Below are 20671 nucleotides of genomic sequence, written 5' to 3'. Positions count from 1 at the left end.
GAGGCCCTAGATTTTTTTTTAAAGATTTATTTATTTATAAAAGTACGGGGGTGCAGGCCAGATGCGTGGGAGGGTGAGAGAATTCACCAGAGACAGAGCGGGGAGCAGAACAGGCAGACCGACTGAAATACACTGCTGAGGGGAGCAGCGGGTGAGACAGGAGAGGTCTGCTGCACCATGTGGGGATCTCTCTGGCTGGCCAGGAATTAAACCCGCGCTGCAGAGGCCGCGGACAGCTTCGCAGCGCTATGCTCAACCCGCTGCGCCACCACGGAGGCCCTATGCCTAGATTTTTTTTTCAGATATATTATTGAATTTATTAAAAAAAAATGCTAAGAAACACAACAGTCAGTTGATAAAGTTGGTTTCAGAGACATTGAGGATAGAGTTGTATATAGCCATCAGAAAGATACATGGTGGGCCTCCGCTGGGTTGAGCGCTGGGTTGAGAAGCTGCCCGCAGCCTCTGCAGCACCGGTTTGATCCCCGGCTGCTCCCCGGCCACCGGAGGAGGGTCCCACATGGAGCGCAGACCTCTCCTGCTGCCCGCTGCTCCCCTCAGAGGAGCCTGCTCTGCTCTCCGCTCTGGCTCTGGTGAATTCTCTCACCCTCCCGCGCTTCTGACTGTACCCAGTGCTTGTATAAATTAAAAATAAATAAATAAAGATAAAAAAAAGATATATGGATCTTGAATTATATATAAAATGACTTACATCATACAGGACATTAAAACCATAATTCTGGAGTTATATTTTCTACTGGGTACAAATATACAAATTAACACATAATTCTATGCCTAGATTTTTTAAGAAAATCACTCCCTCGGTTTCTCACTAAGTGACAGACACTTTCCCTTTTCTGTAATTACATGTAGAAATTTCTCACACCAAAGAAGAAAATGGAGCAATCTGAAATCATAAAATCATGTTGGTACATCTTTAATTTTAGGATATACCATTTAGTTCAAATCTATATAGAATCATACTCCTTTGAAATGATAACAGCTCCTGGCAGCTGATCTGGGCTCTGCAGTTTCTAGTCAGATTTCAGCATCAAGGTGATAGCAATATAATCACTTGGCCCTTGATTTTACAGGGATGGGAAGAAATTTCCTAACACAGTGTATGGAAAATTGTACCAGAAATTTTGGTAACCAGAGACATCAATGAATATGAAAGTTATATTTCTATATCAATGATCTTTTGGATCATTCTCAAACACAAGATAGTCCTTCCTGATACATTTGCAAAACAACTAATATCTAAAGGTAATCTATGTCCTTGGAGACTGTAAAACCTGGAATCTAGAGGGGCATATTAAGTGGGCTTTTAAAATATTTTCTAAAGCATAGCATTGTTTTTAGAAACTTTCTTACCCAATAATAAATTATATGTTACATTTAATTAAGGTTTAATATTTAATTATGTCTTTTTCCAAATATGCATATTTTCTCTAGTTCTGAGAAGTAGTTGACATATAGCACTGTATTAGTCCAAGGTATAAACCACATAATGATTCAATATATGTTTCAGAGTGAAATGATCACCTCAAGTTTATTGTCAATCATCTCACATAATTACAACTTTTTTTTCTTATGAAAACTATTTTTTTTAAAAAAGATTTATTTATACAAGCACTGGGCACAGTTAGCAGTGCGGGAGGGTGAGAGAATTTACCAGAGCCAGAGTGGGGAACAGAACAGGCAGACTGACGAAATATACTGCTGAGGGGAGCAGCGGGCGGCAGGAGAGGTCTGCGCGCCATGTGGGACCCTCACCGGTGACCGGGGATCAAACCGGCACTGCAGAGGCTGTGGGCAGCTTTGCAACCCAGTGCTCAACCGCTGCGCCACCAAGGGAGGCCCTCTTATGAAAACTTTTAAGCTTACTCCTAGCAACTTTCAAATATACAATATTGTCAACTATAGTCAGAGGCTATGCATGATATCCCCAGAACTTATTTCTCTTACATCTGGAAGTTAGTGCCTTTTGACCACCTTCACCCATTTTTAAGTGTCTTATGAATGAATGAATTCAAGGACAGCAAAGAACGAATGATCAGCATAGGAGTCATATTCCATAAGCTCCTTTATTAACTGCTGATCTTGTTTTCATTAATTCATTACTTGGAAATTAGTTAATCTGAATGAATCCATCTGTGGCCTTTTTATGTGTTAGCAGTCTGGTATCCACCAGCCACCACAGTGCTAATCACAATGAGAGAACATTCTGGAGGGTGGCTGGGAGGTTGGCAGGAATCCAGGGAGTCATTATGTAGGACTCGCATGTGCCATCTTAAAACAGAGATAGCATCTGCTTCTTCTAGCACCAGGCGCCCTGGTTTCAGGAAACAAGGAAGCGTGTTCCCAGAAGCAGCTCCTGGGGAAACAGACATTCTCTTGGTGACTCTCCATCTTTGATGATTTGGTGATCAGTCAAGAATCTCAGATCACACTGAGAGGGACTAGGACTCTCTGTTAATGCGGAGAGAGCACGTAAGTATGGTGAAGATGTGCTACTAACAGTCTGTGTGCATAACGCCTCATGGTTCCCGAAGGGCAGGTGAGAGCCCAGCCTCTCTTCATAAGAACAGGAACTCTGTCTCTATCACCACTGTCCTCCTTATATATAGAACAGAACTCAGTTTTGCAGTTCAATTATGTCCTAGGCCTTAGGCAACACATTCTGAAATGATCTCTTATTTTTCAACAACCCTGGAGGGTAGATGCTTTCATTTTCTGTTCGGTACACCTGTGATTAAGTATGTCTGTGGGTAAGAAGGTTCACCTGTGAGACTGCCATCTCCAAAATGACAATGGTATGACTCCAGTATGTGTGAGAGTGAAAGGAAATGAAGATAACTCCAGGCAACATATTTTGAGAGCTTATACTGTGCTGGGCACTGCCACACACTTTATAGACACAATCTTATTTTTGAAACTCACATTCACACTGTGATTTGAGCTTATTTGCTGGGGTGTGGCTGAACCTAATGCCACAGCTCAGGTCCTTAATTTCAATAGCATGCACCAGGTTTCTAATGCAGGACTCAGCAGACAGCAGATGCCCACTAAATCCTAATTTCCTTCTATTCTTAAGAGATAATATTTGAAGCAGCAGAAACCCCATAAGAAGCTTCTCCAGAGGCTGCAGTGAAAACCAAAGCTGACAGAATATATCAGTCCTAGTGGTATACCCATCTTAACAAGGCTCAGGGAAATTTTATTATTTTTATGGATTGTTCTGAAGTGACATATGGAGAGTGATAAATAGATCAAAACATTTAAAAATGCCTCAAAATTCTGAATTTTAATTGGGGACCAAACTAAATGAGAAACAAACTCCCCACCTGGCACTGGCGTGGCATCAGGCACAACTATGGCACCTCACCCTCTTGCTGTCCTCCCACATGTCGCCTGGAAAGCGCCTCTCTCGGTGACTCCAACCTGATGGGGTGGTCTTGGCCAGCTCATGAGCAGTAGCCTATGCTGGACCAGATCTCCCTCCTGGCAGCTCTGGAAGCAGAGTTTGGAACTCCTTGTCAGGTCAGAGAGCCTCAACTACTGCCCAGTTAGCAGGACCACCTGGGAACTGAGCTACTGCTCCCTCTCCACAATTCCAGCTCGGTTGGGCTGAGAAAGGGCCCAGGGAATCTTTTTAAGGACCCTTACAGGATTGTAATGGGGGTAAAAGATCAGCTTCCCCAAGATGTCAGAACAGGTGTCCACACAATGTTTTGCTTTGGCATGGATTTTTTTTTTTTTAAGATTTTATTTATTTTATACAAGATCTGAGGTATAGGTCAGAAGTGCGGGAGGGTGAGAGAATTCACCAGAGACAGCGTGGGGAGCAGAACAGGCAGACAGACCAAAGACACTGCTGAGGGGAGCAGTGGGCGAGGCAGGAGAGGTCTGCCGCGCCATGTGGGGTTCTCCCTGGCTGGCCGGGGATCGAACCGGTGCTGCAGAGGCTTTGGACAGCTTTGCAGCAAGGCACTCAATCCACTGCGCCACCAGGGAGGTCCCATGTGGATTATTTTGAGCTGAGATTGGTTGAGGCCCTCAGGCTCATGTGATCCACCCTTCTTGTCTTAGGAACCTCCTCCCTTTCTCCTTGAAGCCCAGGCATCTACCTTATTCCTTAGCTCAGCATATATACCTTCACTTTGCCCCATTGCTTTAGAACCTACATTCATGTAGATGCTCCATATATTTATAATTAAATTTGTTATTTTCTCCCATTAGTCTGTATGATATTAATTTGATTGCTTCACCAACCCAGATGGGTAGGGCGGAAATGGCCTCTTTGCCCCCACAACAACCAGAGTTGGTCTTGACAGCAGTTCAGACATTGTTGGAAGGGACTCCATCCCCTTACAATCTCCCAATTGTAAACTTGGAGCTGTTGGAAGAGGGGCATTAATTATTGAACCGAAGCCTGAAGAGCAACCCAGCAACCCAGTCAAGGTGGCCTTGACTCCATACTGGAGATTATAATGCCGCAGAGGATTTTTAGCCTGACTAGATAAAGAGTTGCAGACAATTCCTTTCAGAAGAGTCTTTGGTGCTTTACCCTATATTATATTAGTACTATTAAACTTCTGCAAAATCCCAGTAACAACAAATGGCTGTAGAAAAATAGCTTTGGAGAATAAAATAAAAAAGGATAGAATAAAAAAAAGGATAGAATAAAAAAATCAATCATCTCATTTCTAGGACAAGATTAGAAGGGCCACCAACCCTAATAGAACAGGGTGCAAGAGAGACACATCAGTTTGTGACAGGGTAGAATTTCTCCCTCTGGTGCCATGTGGAAAGACTAACTCATGGAAATTTAACACTTAACTGAAGCTTAGTCAGAGATGGGCTACTAGATCATGAAACCATTCCTGCATATTTTTATTAACTCTAGACAACTCTTGATTTTCATGCCTTTGGTGCTCACATTCAAATAGGAATACAAAATTCATTCTAAGACAGACATAAATGCATTTTCAATTTTCTGTCACTCATTCCCTCTCCTAGCAGAGGCAGTTGAGAATCTACTGTCTTATTTACCTGACTCCAGTGGTTCAATGGAAGAAGCCACACAGCAGCCACCCATTCACCTGAATATAGTACCAAGCCATTGTAAAGTTATACTACCAGGGAACTATGGACACTTAGCACACCCTGGATATTGAAAACTCCCAAGTAGAAACTTCAAGTCAAAAAAAATGTAAGCAAGATAGGTAATGATGATTAGATTGAACAATAAAAAATGTGGATGGCGTGGAAATAGAGGACCACAAAAGTGCCAAGAAAAATGGAATTGAACTTGCATATGAGAGAATGTGGAAGGACGTGTGCTCATTCAGGTTCCATTTCCAGGGATCTGTCATTAGCCTCCTTGTGTTGTGAACTCTCATTTGCAGATCTTGATCTCGTGCAGTTATCGCCACACTATTCTCAAAGTTTTAACCTTCCAGTCTATCTATTCTTCCCTCATCTGAAGGTTAAGTGACTGGTAATATGGTTTACTATCTAGAACATTCTCTAACCCTGCTCTTGACTCCATTGCTTCACTGTTCCACCATTGCATCTGCCTGGCAAAAATCTATACCTGGATGAATTTGACTGGCTGTTCACCTATAACCAAGATGCTGAGCTGTGTAAGAGAAAAACAGAATGGAATACCGAGACCGATGGTAGTCCAGTCCTAGTTTACAGTAACTAAGCATAGAAGCCCTCCAGTCCATGTTCTAAACACTTTCTTCACAGCTTGGATTTCAAAACTGTTGACTACCAAGTCTGCCAAACTTCCCCCAGTAGACATGACTGTTGTCCTGCCCCTTCCACATGGGTTTCTGGCTGCTGAGACTGCTAGTGAGCCGACACCACCTCCCCTACCCTCAACATTGGCTCCAGGGTTAGGGCAGGAAAACCAAGATCACACCTGTCCTTTCCTTGTCTCTTCCTGTCACCATGGATATGGACCGCACTGAGTGTCTGGATCCCACCTTATGGGGCTACTTCTTATTATTGTATCTTTTTGGAGGGTTTTTTTTTTGCCTGATTCTATTTTGTTGATTGAATATTAAAAATATTAACTTTAAGCCCCACTTCTTTCTTTTTGTTTCTATTTGTCTGATTTTTTTGTTTACTCATTTCTTCATTTTCCACTTTGTCCTTTTTTTTCAAAAGAACTCATCTAGGATCTAGTATTTTTTTTTTAACCCAATCTATGACACTTTGTAATTTACTATGCTGAGACCTACATTAGGTCTTGTTCTCTAATATTTTATTTTATGCTAAACACTTCCTTGTTGCACTGTCTTTGCTAATTTGGTCACACCTGGTTTCCTCGCAGTCCCCACCTGTGCTCTTGAAGCTCTGCAGATTCTCACAGTGGGATGAGCTTGGCTCACAGTTAGAGGACAATTCACTCATTTTTATGTTTAATCTTCTGTAAAAGTGAGATTTGAGTCATACTCAGCTTGTCTATTGCCTTTATTCCTAGTCCCCTCCAATTTGCCATCCACACTGTGACTACTCTAACCAGAACAAAATTTTGAAAGGGTATCTGGCCAGTGACTCCTGGGATCAAATATTTCAGGCCCCTAATCACAAAACAGTTGAATCCCAAGCTCCATGGTGTGGCCACTGACATGCTTTGTGAGGTTTCCAAAGTCACCTCTCATCACTTTCTTTCCCGTATAATTCCCTCTCCAGGCCATGCTGGTTTAGACTTTCATGCTTCTGTTCCTGAAATTTGTTATCACTTCATTAGAAAATATTTATCTAGCCCTTATCCCCCCAGAACCATTCCAGACGGGAGGTCGTGTGTGTGTTGGAGGGTGGGGGGCTGAGTCGGGGAGAGTGGGTCAAAATGGCAAATGATCCTAATGGCTCTGTGTCCGGGAGCCCCCAGTCCGGGGAAGACAGAAATACAATTACAGTGCAGCACCCAAAGGCCACATGCCGGTGAGAGGAAATGTCAGACTAAAAGGGCTATCGGCAGTGAACAGAAACGCAAGTGTCCTCTGCAAGCACAGCCCCAGGGTCTGATCCAGCCTGGGAATCAGGGTGCTGCCCCTGCCTGGTCCCCCCGACACCAATGCTTGGCCTCCAGGTTGTGTGAGGCTGACTCTGGGGCCCTGATGTGTCCTTTCTCCTGCTTCTCCCCAGCACAGCATCTGGCATGCTTGTGTAATCCAAAACTTTAAGGAGACGGTCCATGCCTTAGAGGACCTTGGAATCCATCTTCACCTTCTTGGAACTCAAACACAGGAAGCCCTGGAGGCTGCATATCCACCAGCTGCCCAACCAGCTGCTCCTCTCTGTGACCCTGGGAATGGGGTGACAGGTGGCAGTCAGACAGAATGTCATGTCCACACTCTTGTCCTCTCTCTAGGCTGCTGCCACTGCTGCCAAAGCAGCCTGTTGATTTGGGCCATTTTCTGTCCAGTGAGGACTGAAGGGAAGGGTGGGCTGGAGCAGAAGGTGGAGATGTGGGTTGGGTAGAGAACTAAGCGTCCAGTCACCGTGAGCAGAGCCAAGCAGGTCCTCACATCCCTCCTCTCTCCAGCCTAAAGAAATCCCTGCGGTTAAACTGTCAGCTCCAATTTAGCTACTGCTCATTACCTCATCGCCCATTTTCTATAATTACATGTTGGGCAGCTCATCCCCCTCCTTTTAATTAGTTGTTAGATATAAAATGAATGTTGACGATGTTTTCTGCTTTGCTCTCGTGGAGGTCTTCCCTTGCATATTTTCATCAACCAGGTGTCAGGATGAAGTTTTATTTGCAAATGAGTCTCAGGTTTCACGGATCCTTCAAGATGACAGGAAAAAGAAGAGTGTGTTGCAAAGGCAATGCTTCGTATTTACCCTGCCTAGGGAAATGTTGTCAACTAGGCAATCGGAAGAGGCAAGAAGTAAACAGAATTGATCTTCCAAACTTAAACAACACCTCAGGCTACAAAAAAGGCTGGGGGGAATTTTCATTTTCAAACTTAGCTACCAATGATGCTGAAAGGCTCAGAGAAGCCAAAATAAGAAAAGGGCTTTCAGAATCTAGAGATATCTTAACTCTTAATTTTGGTCTTTTTTAATGGGTAGAACTGGGGTGTAGACCAGAGGGTTAGGGGTTAAAGGATTAGACAGAGGGGAGAACAGGGATTTACTGAAATACACTGCTGAGGGGAGCAGCGGGCAAGACAGGAGCCATCTGCTGTGCCATGTGGGTCACCTTCCTAGCTGGGGATCAAACTCAGGCTGTAGCGGTGATAGCACTGAAACTTAACCCCTAGGCCACCAAGTAGACCCCCACCTCTATTTCATTTCAACCACTAGTCTTCCTTTTTAGGTAAGAACACCTTAAATATCACAGAATGCAGTCGGGGTAGATTAAACAAAGCTCCATCTTCAGGGGTGGCTGGATGATGCCACAACTGCCTACAGAAACAGTCTGAAGGCTGGGACAGACAGCACCGGACATTGGACCGGACAGCAACAGAGGCCGCAGCACCGAGAGGCAGTGCCAGACCCTCAGGAGTGGTTAACAGCTCTCAAAAATGACCCTGACAGAGTGCTGGTCACCACCAGTGACCAGGAGGCAGCGGTGTCAGAAACTCCACGTTAACAGCTCTTTGTGAATAGTTGGCCCACACCAACAGCTTTTTGAGACACCAGGCCCAGGGCCTTTGGTGCTCCTTTCAGGTGGTGTCAGAGGCAGGACAGGAGGGCAGGGTGTAGGGTAAGGTAAAAAATCAGGCTTTTCTGCCCTCCCGCCATCAGGATAGATGAGGGAACCCTGTGATCCTGAATGCATGCCTGATGGCGGGCACCTGAAGTGGGTATGTTAGGGGGAAAAGGATGTCCCAAAGCAAATTCCATATAGGCTTTGTGGACTCCACCCCCACCCCAGGTCAAAGCCAAAGACACTGGGAACTCCAAATCCCATCACCACCAAAGGGAAGGTGGCTGGGACCTGAGGGTGGGGTTAAGCAGCCAGGTGGATACAAAAGGCAGACACGTGGGCTTTGGGCTCTCCATTTTTGGGCTCTCGGCCAGCTCGGAGCGTCCGGTCAGCTCTGAGAGTGACTTTGGGTTTCCAGGTCGTCGGATCGGGTAGGACGCATTAAAGACTTTATTTCCCTATTTTCTCCCTGAGTTGTACATTTTCCTTATTTCTTTTTCTCTTGTAAATAAACCTTTTATTAACCTTTTGTGTGTGTCTGGAGTATTCATAAGTCCCTTTTAAAGCGCGCGGGTGAGGACCCACAGCCAGGAACCCGTTTAATATCGGGGTTGCTCTATAACAGGTACACCTGTGCTAAGACTGTGCTTTTAAGGGTGGTGTCACGGGGACCCCAGTAGAAGCCGAAAGAGAAGAAGCCCGAAGCAGAAGCAGAGAACGCCAGAGAGCCCAGATAGAGTGAAGATTTGCTGGGGGCTGGGAGGACTGCCAGCCTCCCAGCCCCCCAGCACCCCTGCCTGCCACGTACCCGCTGAACCCCAAATAAAAACCTGCAAAACCACTGAGGACTCTGACTCCTCCTTTACTCAGTCTGCATGGGATCAGAAAACCTGCACTGTGTCCATTCCTGACCTTACACAGGGTGACCTCTGGCCTCTGCAAAGCTCTTCGGCTTTTTGTGAAGCATTTCAGTGTCTCTTCTTTCTTCAGAGACCAGCTGCTGGTACTTCTTTCTCTGGAGGTCAGGAATAGCGTTTCTCTCAAGCTGGCGCCTGCTCTGCCTTATATCATCTTTCAGGTTCCTCACCTACAAGTCTAATTGGATCGGTTTCAATCCTATTGGCCAATGGGCCAATCAGCTCATAGCTCTCGCCTGATCCATACATTCTACCATCCGAGCACCAAATCCATGGGCCTCTCTACTGCCTGCCGCTGGACAGAGCCACAGTGCTGGAGCTGGCCTGTGGGGCCCCATGCTCATCCCTGCAGCCCTGGATAGGGGGCCGCCTGTCCTTGGGGGTGTGTAGTAGGGGAACCACTGCCACCTTCCATCACTGCTGGCCTCTGCCTGCAGTCTGAGCCCCAGTGGGGCCCCTGGTGGCGGGCAGTAAAATGCAGGTCACCCACTGCCCTTGCACTGCCCGGAAGCAGTGCTCTGGGGCTGAGTGCAAGAGCCCAAAGAGGCGGAGGGGTGGTCTCCATTTCAGGATCACAGTCCATTGTCCATGTAAACCTAGAAATTCTCTGTGAGCCTAGACATTTCTGGTTTTGCTTAAGCTGATATTTTTGCTTTGCTATGAGTTGAGCTTTCTGTTTACTTACTCTGGAAGGTTTCTGACTGATTCACACTTGATGGAACTAAAAGAGCTAGGCTTTCATTCCTAACCTCATCTACCTGTGGCCCCTGAGGCACACAGGTGAATCTGCTCACACTTCGCTCAATGTGTTGACCCACAGCAGTTCCCCAAAAATACTATGCCAAAGGGGCTCCCATAGCCTTTTGCTCCCAGTCTGAGCAAGCACAACTTCCCACTCTTTTTTTTAACCCTCCTTCTCAGAGGAGCTCAATTACATTCTTTGTTAAAAAAGGACAAAACTTTCATTTGCGTCTCATGCTGTCTTGGAAAATAAATCTTGTTTATGAATGTAGGGTGCACAGAGCAAAGCCAGGGCAAAGTGTCTGAGTATCTTGCGTGGACTCGCTGTGCGAGGTTAGGCTGTCTCTTCTAGCACAGTCTCTGGGGAAGGATTTGCACTTCTTCGGGGAACACACTCAGTAGAGAAAGGCAGGAGTCGAGAGCCTCATTTAGGACATTTACCCCAAAACAAAACATCTACATCCACTTGGGTTACTTCCAATTCTGGCAAGAAAAGCACACCTGGTCAGAAACCATGGTTTCTGAGGCACAGATTCTATCCAGGAGGCTGATGGGGTTCTTGGCTACACTCAACCTGGGTAGTGGCTCTGGGAGTCTTCAGGCTCTAGCACTTTCTAGATCTAAGGTAGAGTACTGGCATCTTCACCAGAGGCCACAAAGGAAAAGGAGTCAACTAAATTCGACCATGGCCTATACCCTGACTCTTAGAGCTGGCAGGGGCCTTAACACGCCAGGGCCAGTGTAAAGCAACCAACCCATTCCGGGCAGGTTTATGAACGGTTCTAGCAGCCACATGCTCTTCGCCGTTGTTTGTAGTCGCCACACTCCTCCGTACACTCCACTCCTCCACCCTGGACACCGCACTACCACCACCCCGCACTCTGCTGCACCACCCTTATACATCAGTCTCTCAGCTCAGGTGCACCCACCTACGCATGCCCACACCCTACTCCAGGTGCCCGCCATCAGGCATGCACTCAGGACCGCAGGGTTCCATCATCCATCCTAATGGTGGGAGGGCAGAAAAGCCTGGTACCTTTTACCTTACCCTACAGCCAGTCGGTAGCTTTCTGAGGAGGAGGCCGAGGACACTAAGCCTTGTAGATGACAGCAGTGACCATGGGCACTTGGAGGCTGGAGAAAGCAGTGGGGAGTCAGGGAGCCAGGTGACTGGTACAAGGGCAGGGAAGGGAAACAAAGCTCTGCTGTCTCCTCCACCGGCCTTGGACAAGACCTTCCCCCCTCTTCCTGCCTCTGTATTTCCCATCTGTAAAAGGTGGGGGATGGTAAGAACTAATTGACCTTCTCATAACTGTGAGGCCATGTTTATAAATGATCATTTCTAGCAAATTACTCACAGATGGGTCCGGGGAAGCCCTCTCCTCCGGCCCTTTACAGTTGCAGTGTGTGTGTAAATGTATGCGTGGGTTACTACAGCTCCCTAGTGGAGACCCCTCGGAAGAACTCAATTCTTCTGTGAACCCCAACTTTCACATTGTGGAACATCAGACTGCCGTTCTCTCCCCAGCTGTGTCTCAGCTCCTAATCCACTCTTGTTAGCAAAGGCACATGGTTGCCGTGACTGGTGATTCTGTAGCAACCTGGTTGTCAGCAATTCTTAAGAACTTTATCCAGAGTAGGAAATTAGGGAAAAAAAAAATATTTTTAAAACTTTTAATCAGTTTTTTTAAATGATTTATTTATTTATATAAGCACTGGGTACAGTCAGAAGCTCGGGAGGGTGAGAGAATTCACCAGAGCCAGAGCGGGGAGCAGAATAGGCAGAAGGACTGAAATACACTGCTGAGGGGAGCAGCGGGAGCGGCAGGACGTGTCTGCGCGCCATGTGGGACCCTCGCTGGTGGCAGGGGATCGAACCCGCGCTGCAAGAGGCTGCGGGCAGCTTCACAGCCCAGAGCTCAACCGCTGCGCCACCGGGGGAGGCCCTTAGGAAAAATATTTTTAAAACAATTTTGTAAAAATACAAAAACATATTTTGAATATGTGTGCATCATAGCGTTTAATCAAGGTAGACTTTTCAGAAAAAGTGACAGGCCTGGGCCTCCCCGGTGGCGCAGCTGTTGAGCGCTGGACTGTGAAGCTGCCCGGGGCCTCTGCAGCGCAGGTTCGATCCCCGGCTGCTCCCCAGCCACCGGAGGAGGGTCCCACATGGCGCGCGGACCTCTCCTGCCGCCCGCTGCTCCCCTCAGCAGTGTACTTCGGTCCTTCTGCCTGCTCTGCTCCCCGCTCTGGCTCTGGCGAATTCTCTCACCCTCCCGCGCTTCTGACTGTACCCAGTGCATGTATAAAACAAAACAAACAATCAAACAAACAAATATATAAATAAAACATGCTTCTATTTAAAAAAAAATTAAAAAAAAAACACGTTTCAAAAAAAAAAAAGTGACAGGCCTAACACTCTTGTTATATGTTTAATTTTCATGCACCATGTGCATTCGGAGGGTATTTTGGCTTTAAGATAGTTCATAGTGTATAATGGTAAACTCTCTGAAGGAAGAAGCTTCACTTTAAAAATGGTTTGTCACATGCCTTGGAGGCACTTTATAAATATTCTTATGAAAAACTTATTATGGTTCTGTTGTTATAATAGCAGATGAGGCTCCTAGTTTACGTGGACCTTAGCAACAAGAAAGAATCCTGAAGAGTGTCACAAAAGTAATACCATCCATGTTAAATATTTAAAGTCATGTTCTCCCATGTCAAAATATTTAGTGCAGTGAGAGCATCTCTCAAGCAGAGGGAGACGAACCAGGAGTACTTGCTGCACACAAGCAAGCACACGTGGTTGATTCTTAAGATGATGCATTGCTTTTGTTCCAGAGGGTTCCCTGCCTCCCTCAGGGAAGGGCGAAAGTGTTAGGCAGCGGCTGCATGGCTGCATGGCCGTGGAACTCAATCCCCCTGCCCCCAAAACTCCCCCACCCCAGGATTCCAGCTCCAGAGAAGCCTGGAGCCAGCCCTGAGGGGCTTCTCTAGAGGCTGCAGTTCCCTTGGAGGTGCCTCGGGCCCCAGAGTGGAGGCCTGGGGGAACATGGAAGGCCTGGGAAAGCAGCCAAGTAGGTCAGATGACAGTGCTTGCTGTTCCCCATTAATCTTTCTATGTGGTTAGGGCCACAGACGCCACTTCTGCCAGTCTCAATAGCCTCAGTCAGCCTTTTAAACATCTGCACTGGAGTAGCTGCAGGCGCTTCTTATTCTTAGATGGAAGTGGGTTATCTGCATTTTTAAAAGTGTCACAGGTAATTCTGATTTGCAGCCAGAGTAAAGAAGAAACACCTCTTGAGAGACTCAGCATGGGTTCTCCAAAGTGTTAAATATCTTTATGACTTCATTCCTTCCAGGCTCAAGTGTGAAAGGCTGCTGGGAAGAAGGCCAAATGGAATGATGGTGGAGTCTCCATTGTGTAAACTACTCCTCAGGGCATGGAGTGTTCTCTCTGGTCCTCATTCTTAGACCCAGATCAAACTTGCTAGGACTGCAGGGGAGGCCCTTCCAATGGGGAGCAGCTGAGGAGAGCTCCCCCGAGGGTGCCAGTGTCCTACATCCGGCTCAACATATATATACTCGGCTGAAAAATGGGCAAGTGACCACACAGCCATGCTCTCCCTGGCTCCCTAGGTCCTGTTTCACTTCCTAGAGATACCTGACTGCTCCGTTTGTCACGCATACCTGTGCAATGTTTCCAGAAACTAGTAAAATGCCTTTATTAGTGAGGGTTCTTCTGAGACACAAAAACTTGTAATTCTCGATAAAGTTCCTTATAATCTCTTGGTAGAAATATTTACATACTTTATGCTTATATAGTCTATATCTCCTATAATATATATAGAACTATGGCTATTTATAAAAATATTCATTAGGTATATAAATATATATAAAAATCTTATATATATCTATATATATATACGTAGGGGCAGGATGAGTACATGGCAGGTTTTCTATGATCCGAGCAGAGCGGGTAAAGGAGGAGTCCTGGAGCCCTCAGTGGCTTTTCAGGCTTTTATTGGGATTTTACTGGGTAAAGAGCAGGCAGCGGTGCCAGCAAGTCTTCACTCTTTCTGGGCTTTCTGGCATTCTCTGGTGGTCTCTGCTTCTCTTTCGCTCTCTTTTGCTCTTTTCACTCTTTCCTCTCTGTTCTGGTTCTGCTGGCATCCCCGTGATGCCACCCTTAGAAGCCCAGTCTCTCAGCCCAGGTGTACCCACTTACATATGCCCACACCCTACTCCGGGTATCTGCCATCAGGCATGCATTCAGGACCACATATCCATCATCAATCCTAACGGCAGGAGGGCAGAAAAGCCTGATACTTTTTTACCTTACCCTACAACATATAAATACATGTATATATAATTTCAAAATGTAAGGAATTGGCTCAAACAATTTTGGAAGCCATGGTCTCAAGATCTCTATCTACAGGAGACTAGAGACCCCCAGAGAGCTGATATGTAGATTCAGTCCAAGTCTGATACAGCACAGCATGGCCTCCTGTTCCTAATCTGAGACTTCTTGGAGAAACTGAGGGTATGTAGATGCCCCTTTCTAGCCACAGAGGTGAGAGCTGTATGGAGATACCACCAAGCCCCAATTGAGCCTGGACTCTGCTTCACTGTGTGTGCAGCAGAACTTCTGGACCGTGACCCACTTTGTGGACAATGCTAAAAGCTGGGTTGCTCTCCCTCTATATTCACCCACCTCCCAGTCTGCACTTGGCTTTGTTCTTTCTGGAGAAAACCAAAGTACTCTGTCCTCCTTCCTCTCACTGCTGCTCTTGCATTTCACGCTGAGATTTCAGCTCCCCCCCTCACACGCCCAGTTCAGGAACCCAGCATCCTCCTACACCCAGGAGACCACTCATGCTGTTTCCCAAGGTCACTGCTTATTCTTCCTCCTCTGAATAATCAGCTTCTTCTGCTCTACCTTGGATACTATTGCCTCATCATTGAACGCCTAATCAATCTCCCTGTCTCCAGTCTACTCTAGCCTTCATATTGCTGCTAGAAAATGTTCATAACTTGATCATGCCCTGCCCTTGATAGGAGTTTTTAAATAGCTTTTCACAAGCTAGAGCAGGCTTTTGTTTACTGTTTTCAGTTTTACTGAGAAATAATTAACATACATAACTGTATAAGTTTATGGCTTAACCCATCGAGCTGGTTTGATTTGCACATGTCATGAAATGATTACAACAATAAGTTCAGCTAACATCCATATTCTCACATAGACACAATAAAAAGGGGGGGAAGGAAAAATGTTCTTGTGATTTACTCTATTAAAAATGTTCCTACATATCATCGTGTTAATGATAGTCATCATGTTGAACATGACATCTCTGCTATTCATATCACTGTAAGTTTGTACTTTTGACCTCTTTCCTCCAACTCCCCTTCCCTCTAACTCTCTGGTTCATCCTGGACTTTTCACTATTACAACCATCACCATCAACTGGATTGTGTTCCTGCCTGCCTTCTCCCTACTACACTTGGGCAATTTGAGGGCAGGGTCCTGGCTGCTTTCAACTTGGTGTTCCCTGTAATGGGCACAATGCCTGACTTCCTAAGTGATGTGCTGAGGATGGATGGATGGATGGATGGATGAATGAATGGATAAATGGACATGTAAATTCTACCCCCCATCTCTCAGAAAATGACCCCACTTTCCTCTAGACGGAAATGAGTTTCAATTTCTCTTTGATGGGTTCTCTCCTTACCCATCATTTCTTTGACTTTGGGTCTTGATAAGAGTATATTCAGTTCATCCTTGAGTTATTTCACCTTTCTATTCCCATTTATGTATGTTCTTAGTTTATCAAATACTTGGCAGGGCAGAAAAGCCCCAGCCTGTCCTTCTGTGTTAGAGAAGGAAGTTGGAACTGTTAGCTTTTACTGACCTTTAGAGGATTTCAATAAAGCACTGGAAGTGTTAATACTTCATTTCCGAAGCCTCGGGTGAACTTGGGCTGTGACTGAGCTCACATGCCAAGCCTACAACAGGAACCTGATTCACCTGGATTTGACATTTGGGGCCTGCAGAGCCTGACAAATTGTCTAAGACTGGTGTGTTATTCCTCTTTATGAAATTTTGTCTCCTCTGGCTTACAGAGGTAACTCAGAAAAGTTCTCAAAGAAGGCTTATTCAAGCTGTCAAACTTTGTTATCTGTTTTGAATGAAGCCAGTCAGACCCATGAACTTCCTTATTTCTTCCTATTTCATGCGGAGTCTTATCACAGTGTTGAGGCTCTGAGAAAAACCTGTAGCTCAAACCAGGATTTGTTGCTTCTGAATCAAATCTGTTTCAAACTCCACCAGTACCTACAGCTTACACACAGTGGGATTTTAAAAAACAACAGTGTGCCCTCATTTAGATGTGGTACTTCATGGGCCCCTGAATTTTTTAGTCTTAAAGGCTTTTGGTTGAATTTTCTATGAAAATTATTTCTGCCATAGACACTGATCCTGAATATTGCCCCTTGGACCAGCCTAGCTGAACATGGCTGGAGGAAACATACAATCATGGAGATGGTCTCACTTTTATTTAATCCCCAGCAGGTCCTTAATGCTAACTGACCACTCCAATACATCATGCTTTTGCTCTCTCATGTCACCATTTTTCTCTCTCACCTAAAATTTTCAATGTCTTTACCAATGCTCACTAATAGCTGATGGGTTGTTTCTGATTTTCACTGAGACTATAGAAGCAACAGAAGAGAAGTTTATTGAAATACCATCACCCCAACTGCCACCTCTCGATCAGCCACCTGCCAGCCTCAAAGCCCATGTGCCTTGCCTTCTTCCTGTTTCTCCCTTCTTGTATCCTTAAGGAGTCACTCCAGGTATTTCCCCCCCTTTTCCTGTATCATTTTTTTCCCCTTCTCAAGAGGGTTTCTGCATCAGCACATGCATCTGCCATCATTGCTGCACATGTAGAAGCACCCTCTTTGACAGCACTTGCCTTTACAGCTGCCTCTGCAGTTCTCTGCTTCTCTTTACAGAAATAGTCATCATAAGATAGCCTCCAACCTTTCTCCTTCCATGGTCCTTTGAACCCACTTCAGTCACTATACCCAAATTGATTTTTTGAGCCTCGCCTTGCTCGACCTCTGAGCAGCATTTCACATGGCTGAGTCTTCCATCTTCTTGAATTGTTTTCTTCACTTGGATTCTAACAATGTGTGGTCTTCTGGTTTTCCTCATTCACAGGGTCTGTTTGTTTTTAACTTTGTGTGTTGGCTTTTCCTCATTTCCCCATTTTCTTAATGGACTTCCCTGGACTCAGATCATGGGTTTCTGTTTTCTATACTATCTTTCCTCACTCCCTAAGTGTCCTCCAGGTCAGGACTTCAACAGCATCTATGTGTTGATGACTCCCAAGTCATCCTATATCTAGCCCAGATTGTTCTACTAAACTCTAGATTTATATATTCATTTGCCCATAGGACCTCTTTCCTTGAATTTCTTATTGGTCCCTAGTTTATGTGACCTCTACTCCCTCATTCTCTACATCTCATTTACTGGAAACTCTCCATCCTTCCTGTTGCTTAGGCAAAAAAAAAAACAAAAACAAAAAACAACTCAGTATAATCTTTGATGCTGTTTTTTTCTCTTCATTCCACATAGAATACAACAGAATGTCCACCAGGATCTACCTTCAAAACAGCCATAATTTCACCACCTCTTATGACCTCCTCAGTGACCTTCCTGGTCTAGAATCTCTTAAGTGATGGCAATAGCTTTACTGGTGTTGAGTAGCCAGCACTCCAAAGCTGTCTTTCCTATATCTGGAGAATGTCTGGAAGCCATATGCTTCCCCAAGTCTCACTTTTAGCTTTCACAACCCCAGATTCATATTTATGCTGTTAGAATTGCTATCTTTCCTTAATATTCCTTAAATATTTGGATTTTTCTGGGAGAAATAGCCATATATGTACATAGATATAACATACCTAGATATGTCATCTTGTCGCCAAATATTGAGTACATTATAAAAGTGTAACAAAAGCACATAAACCACTTAATAATATAGAAAATAGCAAGGAAATTAGGCAAAAAGAAAATAAACATAGGAAAAGCTAAGATAAGTGACAGGTGAGGAGGTGAGCAGACAGATCCATGAATTCCCTCACATGGGCTGAACTTTAGTAAAACTGACACTCTCCTCTGAGGTGCTTTCATAGCCAATTTCCTTTTGTTTCAGGGTCACACAGTCATCATGAGCACAGTGACTACTTAGACTCAAGGGAGGAAACTGTGTGGTCAGGAAAAGCTCAGAGAAATAAAGGGGAGGAGATGCAGATTAGAAGTCCTTCTCACCCAACATGGGGTCCCAAACTATGCCCCATCAGCCCCTCTAGGATCCCAAACGAACACCCCCAACCCACTTTTACACAATTCACCAGGTACTTACCAAGACCCAAGCAAGAAACTCTGAGTCCTGATTTTCCAAGATTCCTAGAATAAAAATAAGTAATGCATGGTTAGTATTTCCTCAGGTGAAATAACACACTTTTAATGTGAATGTTCTTTGTCTCTTCTAAAATACTGCTCTTGACTGTTTCTCACTTTCCTCTCCATTTGACCACTAGGACTTTCAAAATGCACTCAGGAGCAGCAGAAAAAAACCTGTTCCCCCAATACCGTGTATTACTCCAAATTTTGACTTTAGTAATTTGTCTTTCTCCTTTCAGAATGTGAGTGCCTTTAGGGCAAGGTCTTTATCTTATTCCCCAACCATTCATTCATGATTCATTCATTATTCATTAGAGCCTGACATACAGCAAACACTTTGTCAATATCCATTGGCTGAGTAACTGACAAACTGAGTTCTAAAACAGAATATTATTACTAGTGCATGAGGGTTATTGAAAGAACAAATAGACAATGAACCTTGAGGCAATTAAAACTAATTTATGTTATTTTTCATAAGAGGCTCTATAAAATTGCCACAAGAAGGTCAGATAGTCCTTTTTCAATGATTCTTCTTTTCCTCATAAATACCTTTGCTTTTTATCCCCAAAAGTTTCCAAGGAAAGGAAATATATGTTCACTCTGTAAAGGAGAGAATAAGGCTCCTGAGTCTTCATTGTAAGGAATTTCTCCATGGAGGCTCAGAGCCAACCAATCTTCCTGTCATTTGCCTAATAGTCCTTAGAAGAAATAAAATTCTCAGGGAGAAATGCCTCACAGGAATTTATAGGGGCCAATGTGAGGAGGTGAAGCTTAAATCATTGAAACGCATGGTAGAAAAGTATGTTGCCTACTCTCTGATAAGATGCTCTTACCAGAACCCAATTTCCCTCCCTGCTTCAACTCCAACACAAACAAACTTGATCAAGAGTAGCACAGCCCAATAACTTCAGGATACCTCTTGATTTTTCCTCAACTTGGCTTCCCTGGAGTCTATAATTAGTACTCTCTGTTTAGCATGCATTTCTTTCCTCTGCTTATTAATCTTGTCTACAAAATGCCATGTAGGTAACACATGAAATTTCAGAGCATAGTTAAAAGTATATCATATTGTGCAGAGTTAGAAGTCTTAGGTTTCGCTCCTATTTTTTTTTTAAGATTTACTTATTTATCTATTCAAGAACTGGGGTACTGGCCAGAGGTGTGGAGGGTGAAAGGATTCAGAGAGAATGGGGAGCAGAATGGGCAGATCTACTGAAATACACTGCTGAGAGGAGCAGCAGGTGAGACAGGAGAGGTCTGCTGCACCATGTGGGTTAATTCCCTGGCGGGGGCTGCAGTGGCTGCCAATAACTTCATAGTGCTGAGTCTTAACCCCTTACACCACCAGGGAGGTCCTGGTTTCTCTCCTTTTGTAAGTTGTTGGGGCACCTGAGGGGAATCTCTTCCTTCATAATAGGATGGAATAGTAATACCTGGGCCATGAATGGAGGCAAGCCATCATAATTTTTGGTGTATTCTAACTCTCTCTTGCAAACACAGTGCTTAATTTTCCCATATGAATTGGTTATGTCCACACAACGCTGTGTGTGAAAAATACTTGAACTGCTAAATGAGAGAAAAGTAATTGGACCTCTCCTGTGAAAATAATTTGCATAAGAAATTGTTCTTTTAGTAGTTTCTTGCAAAACCACAGGATGTGCAATCAGATCTTTCTTTTAGTCTAAAAGTCTACTGATTTTAAAAGATCGGTATCTAGAACAAAATCCTTATAGTGAGAATAGAAAAGACTACACCAAAACAAGATGTACATATATGTGATATACATATATAAAAATATAGACATGAATATGAATAATAATCTTCCAGGTAGTGATAGTCAATATTGACAAGTCAGGAAGGACTTACTGAGAG

General features: G+C 44.6%; 1 protein-coding gene across 5 annotated transcripts in view; it reads right to left on the bottom strand.

The window, feature by feature from the left end:
* KCNAB1 (potassium voltage-gated channel subfamily A regulatory beta subunit 1) overlaps window positions 1-20671 on the bottom strand; it is a gene marked incomplete at both ends in the record, with an annotated part of 324812 nt that overhangs the window by 73442 nt on the left and 230699 nt on the right. For all 5 annotated transcript variants that reach the window (XM_084231608.1, XM_084231611.1, XM_084231609.1 and 2 more), the window contains one exon: window positions 18759-18802. In XM_084231608.1, coding sequence (XP_084087734.1) covers window positions 18759-18802 — 44 coding nt within the window. The remainder of the gene's footprint in view (window positions 1-18758; window positions 18803-20671) is intronic.

This window comes from Talpa europaea, assembly GCF_964194135.1.
Source record: "Talpa europaea genome assembly, chromosome: 4".
In the NCBI taxonomy this organism is placed as follows: Eukaryota; Metazoa; Chordata; class Mammalia; order Eulipotyphla; family Talpidae; genus Talpa; species Talpa europaea.
This window is presented reverse-complemented; position numbering and strand designations above follow the sequence as displayed.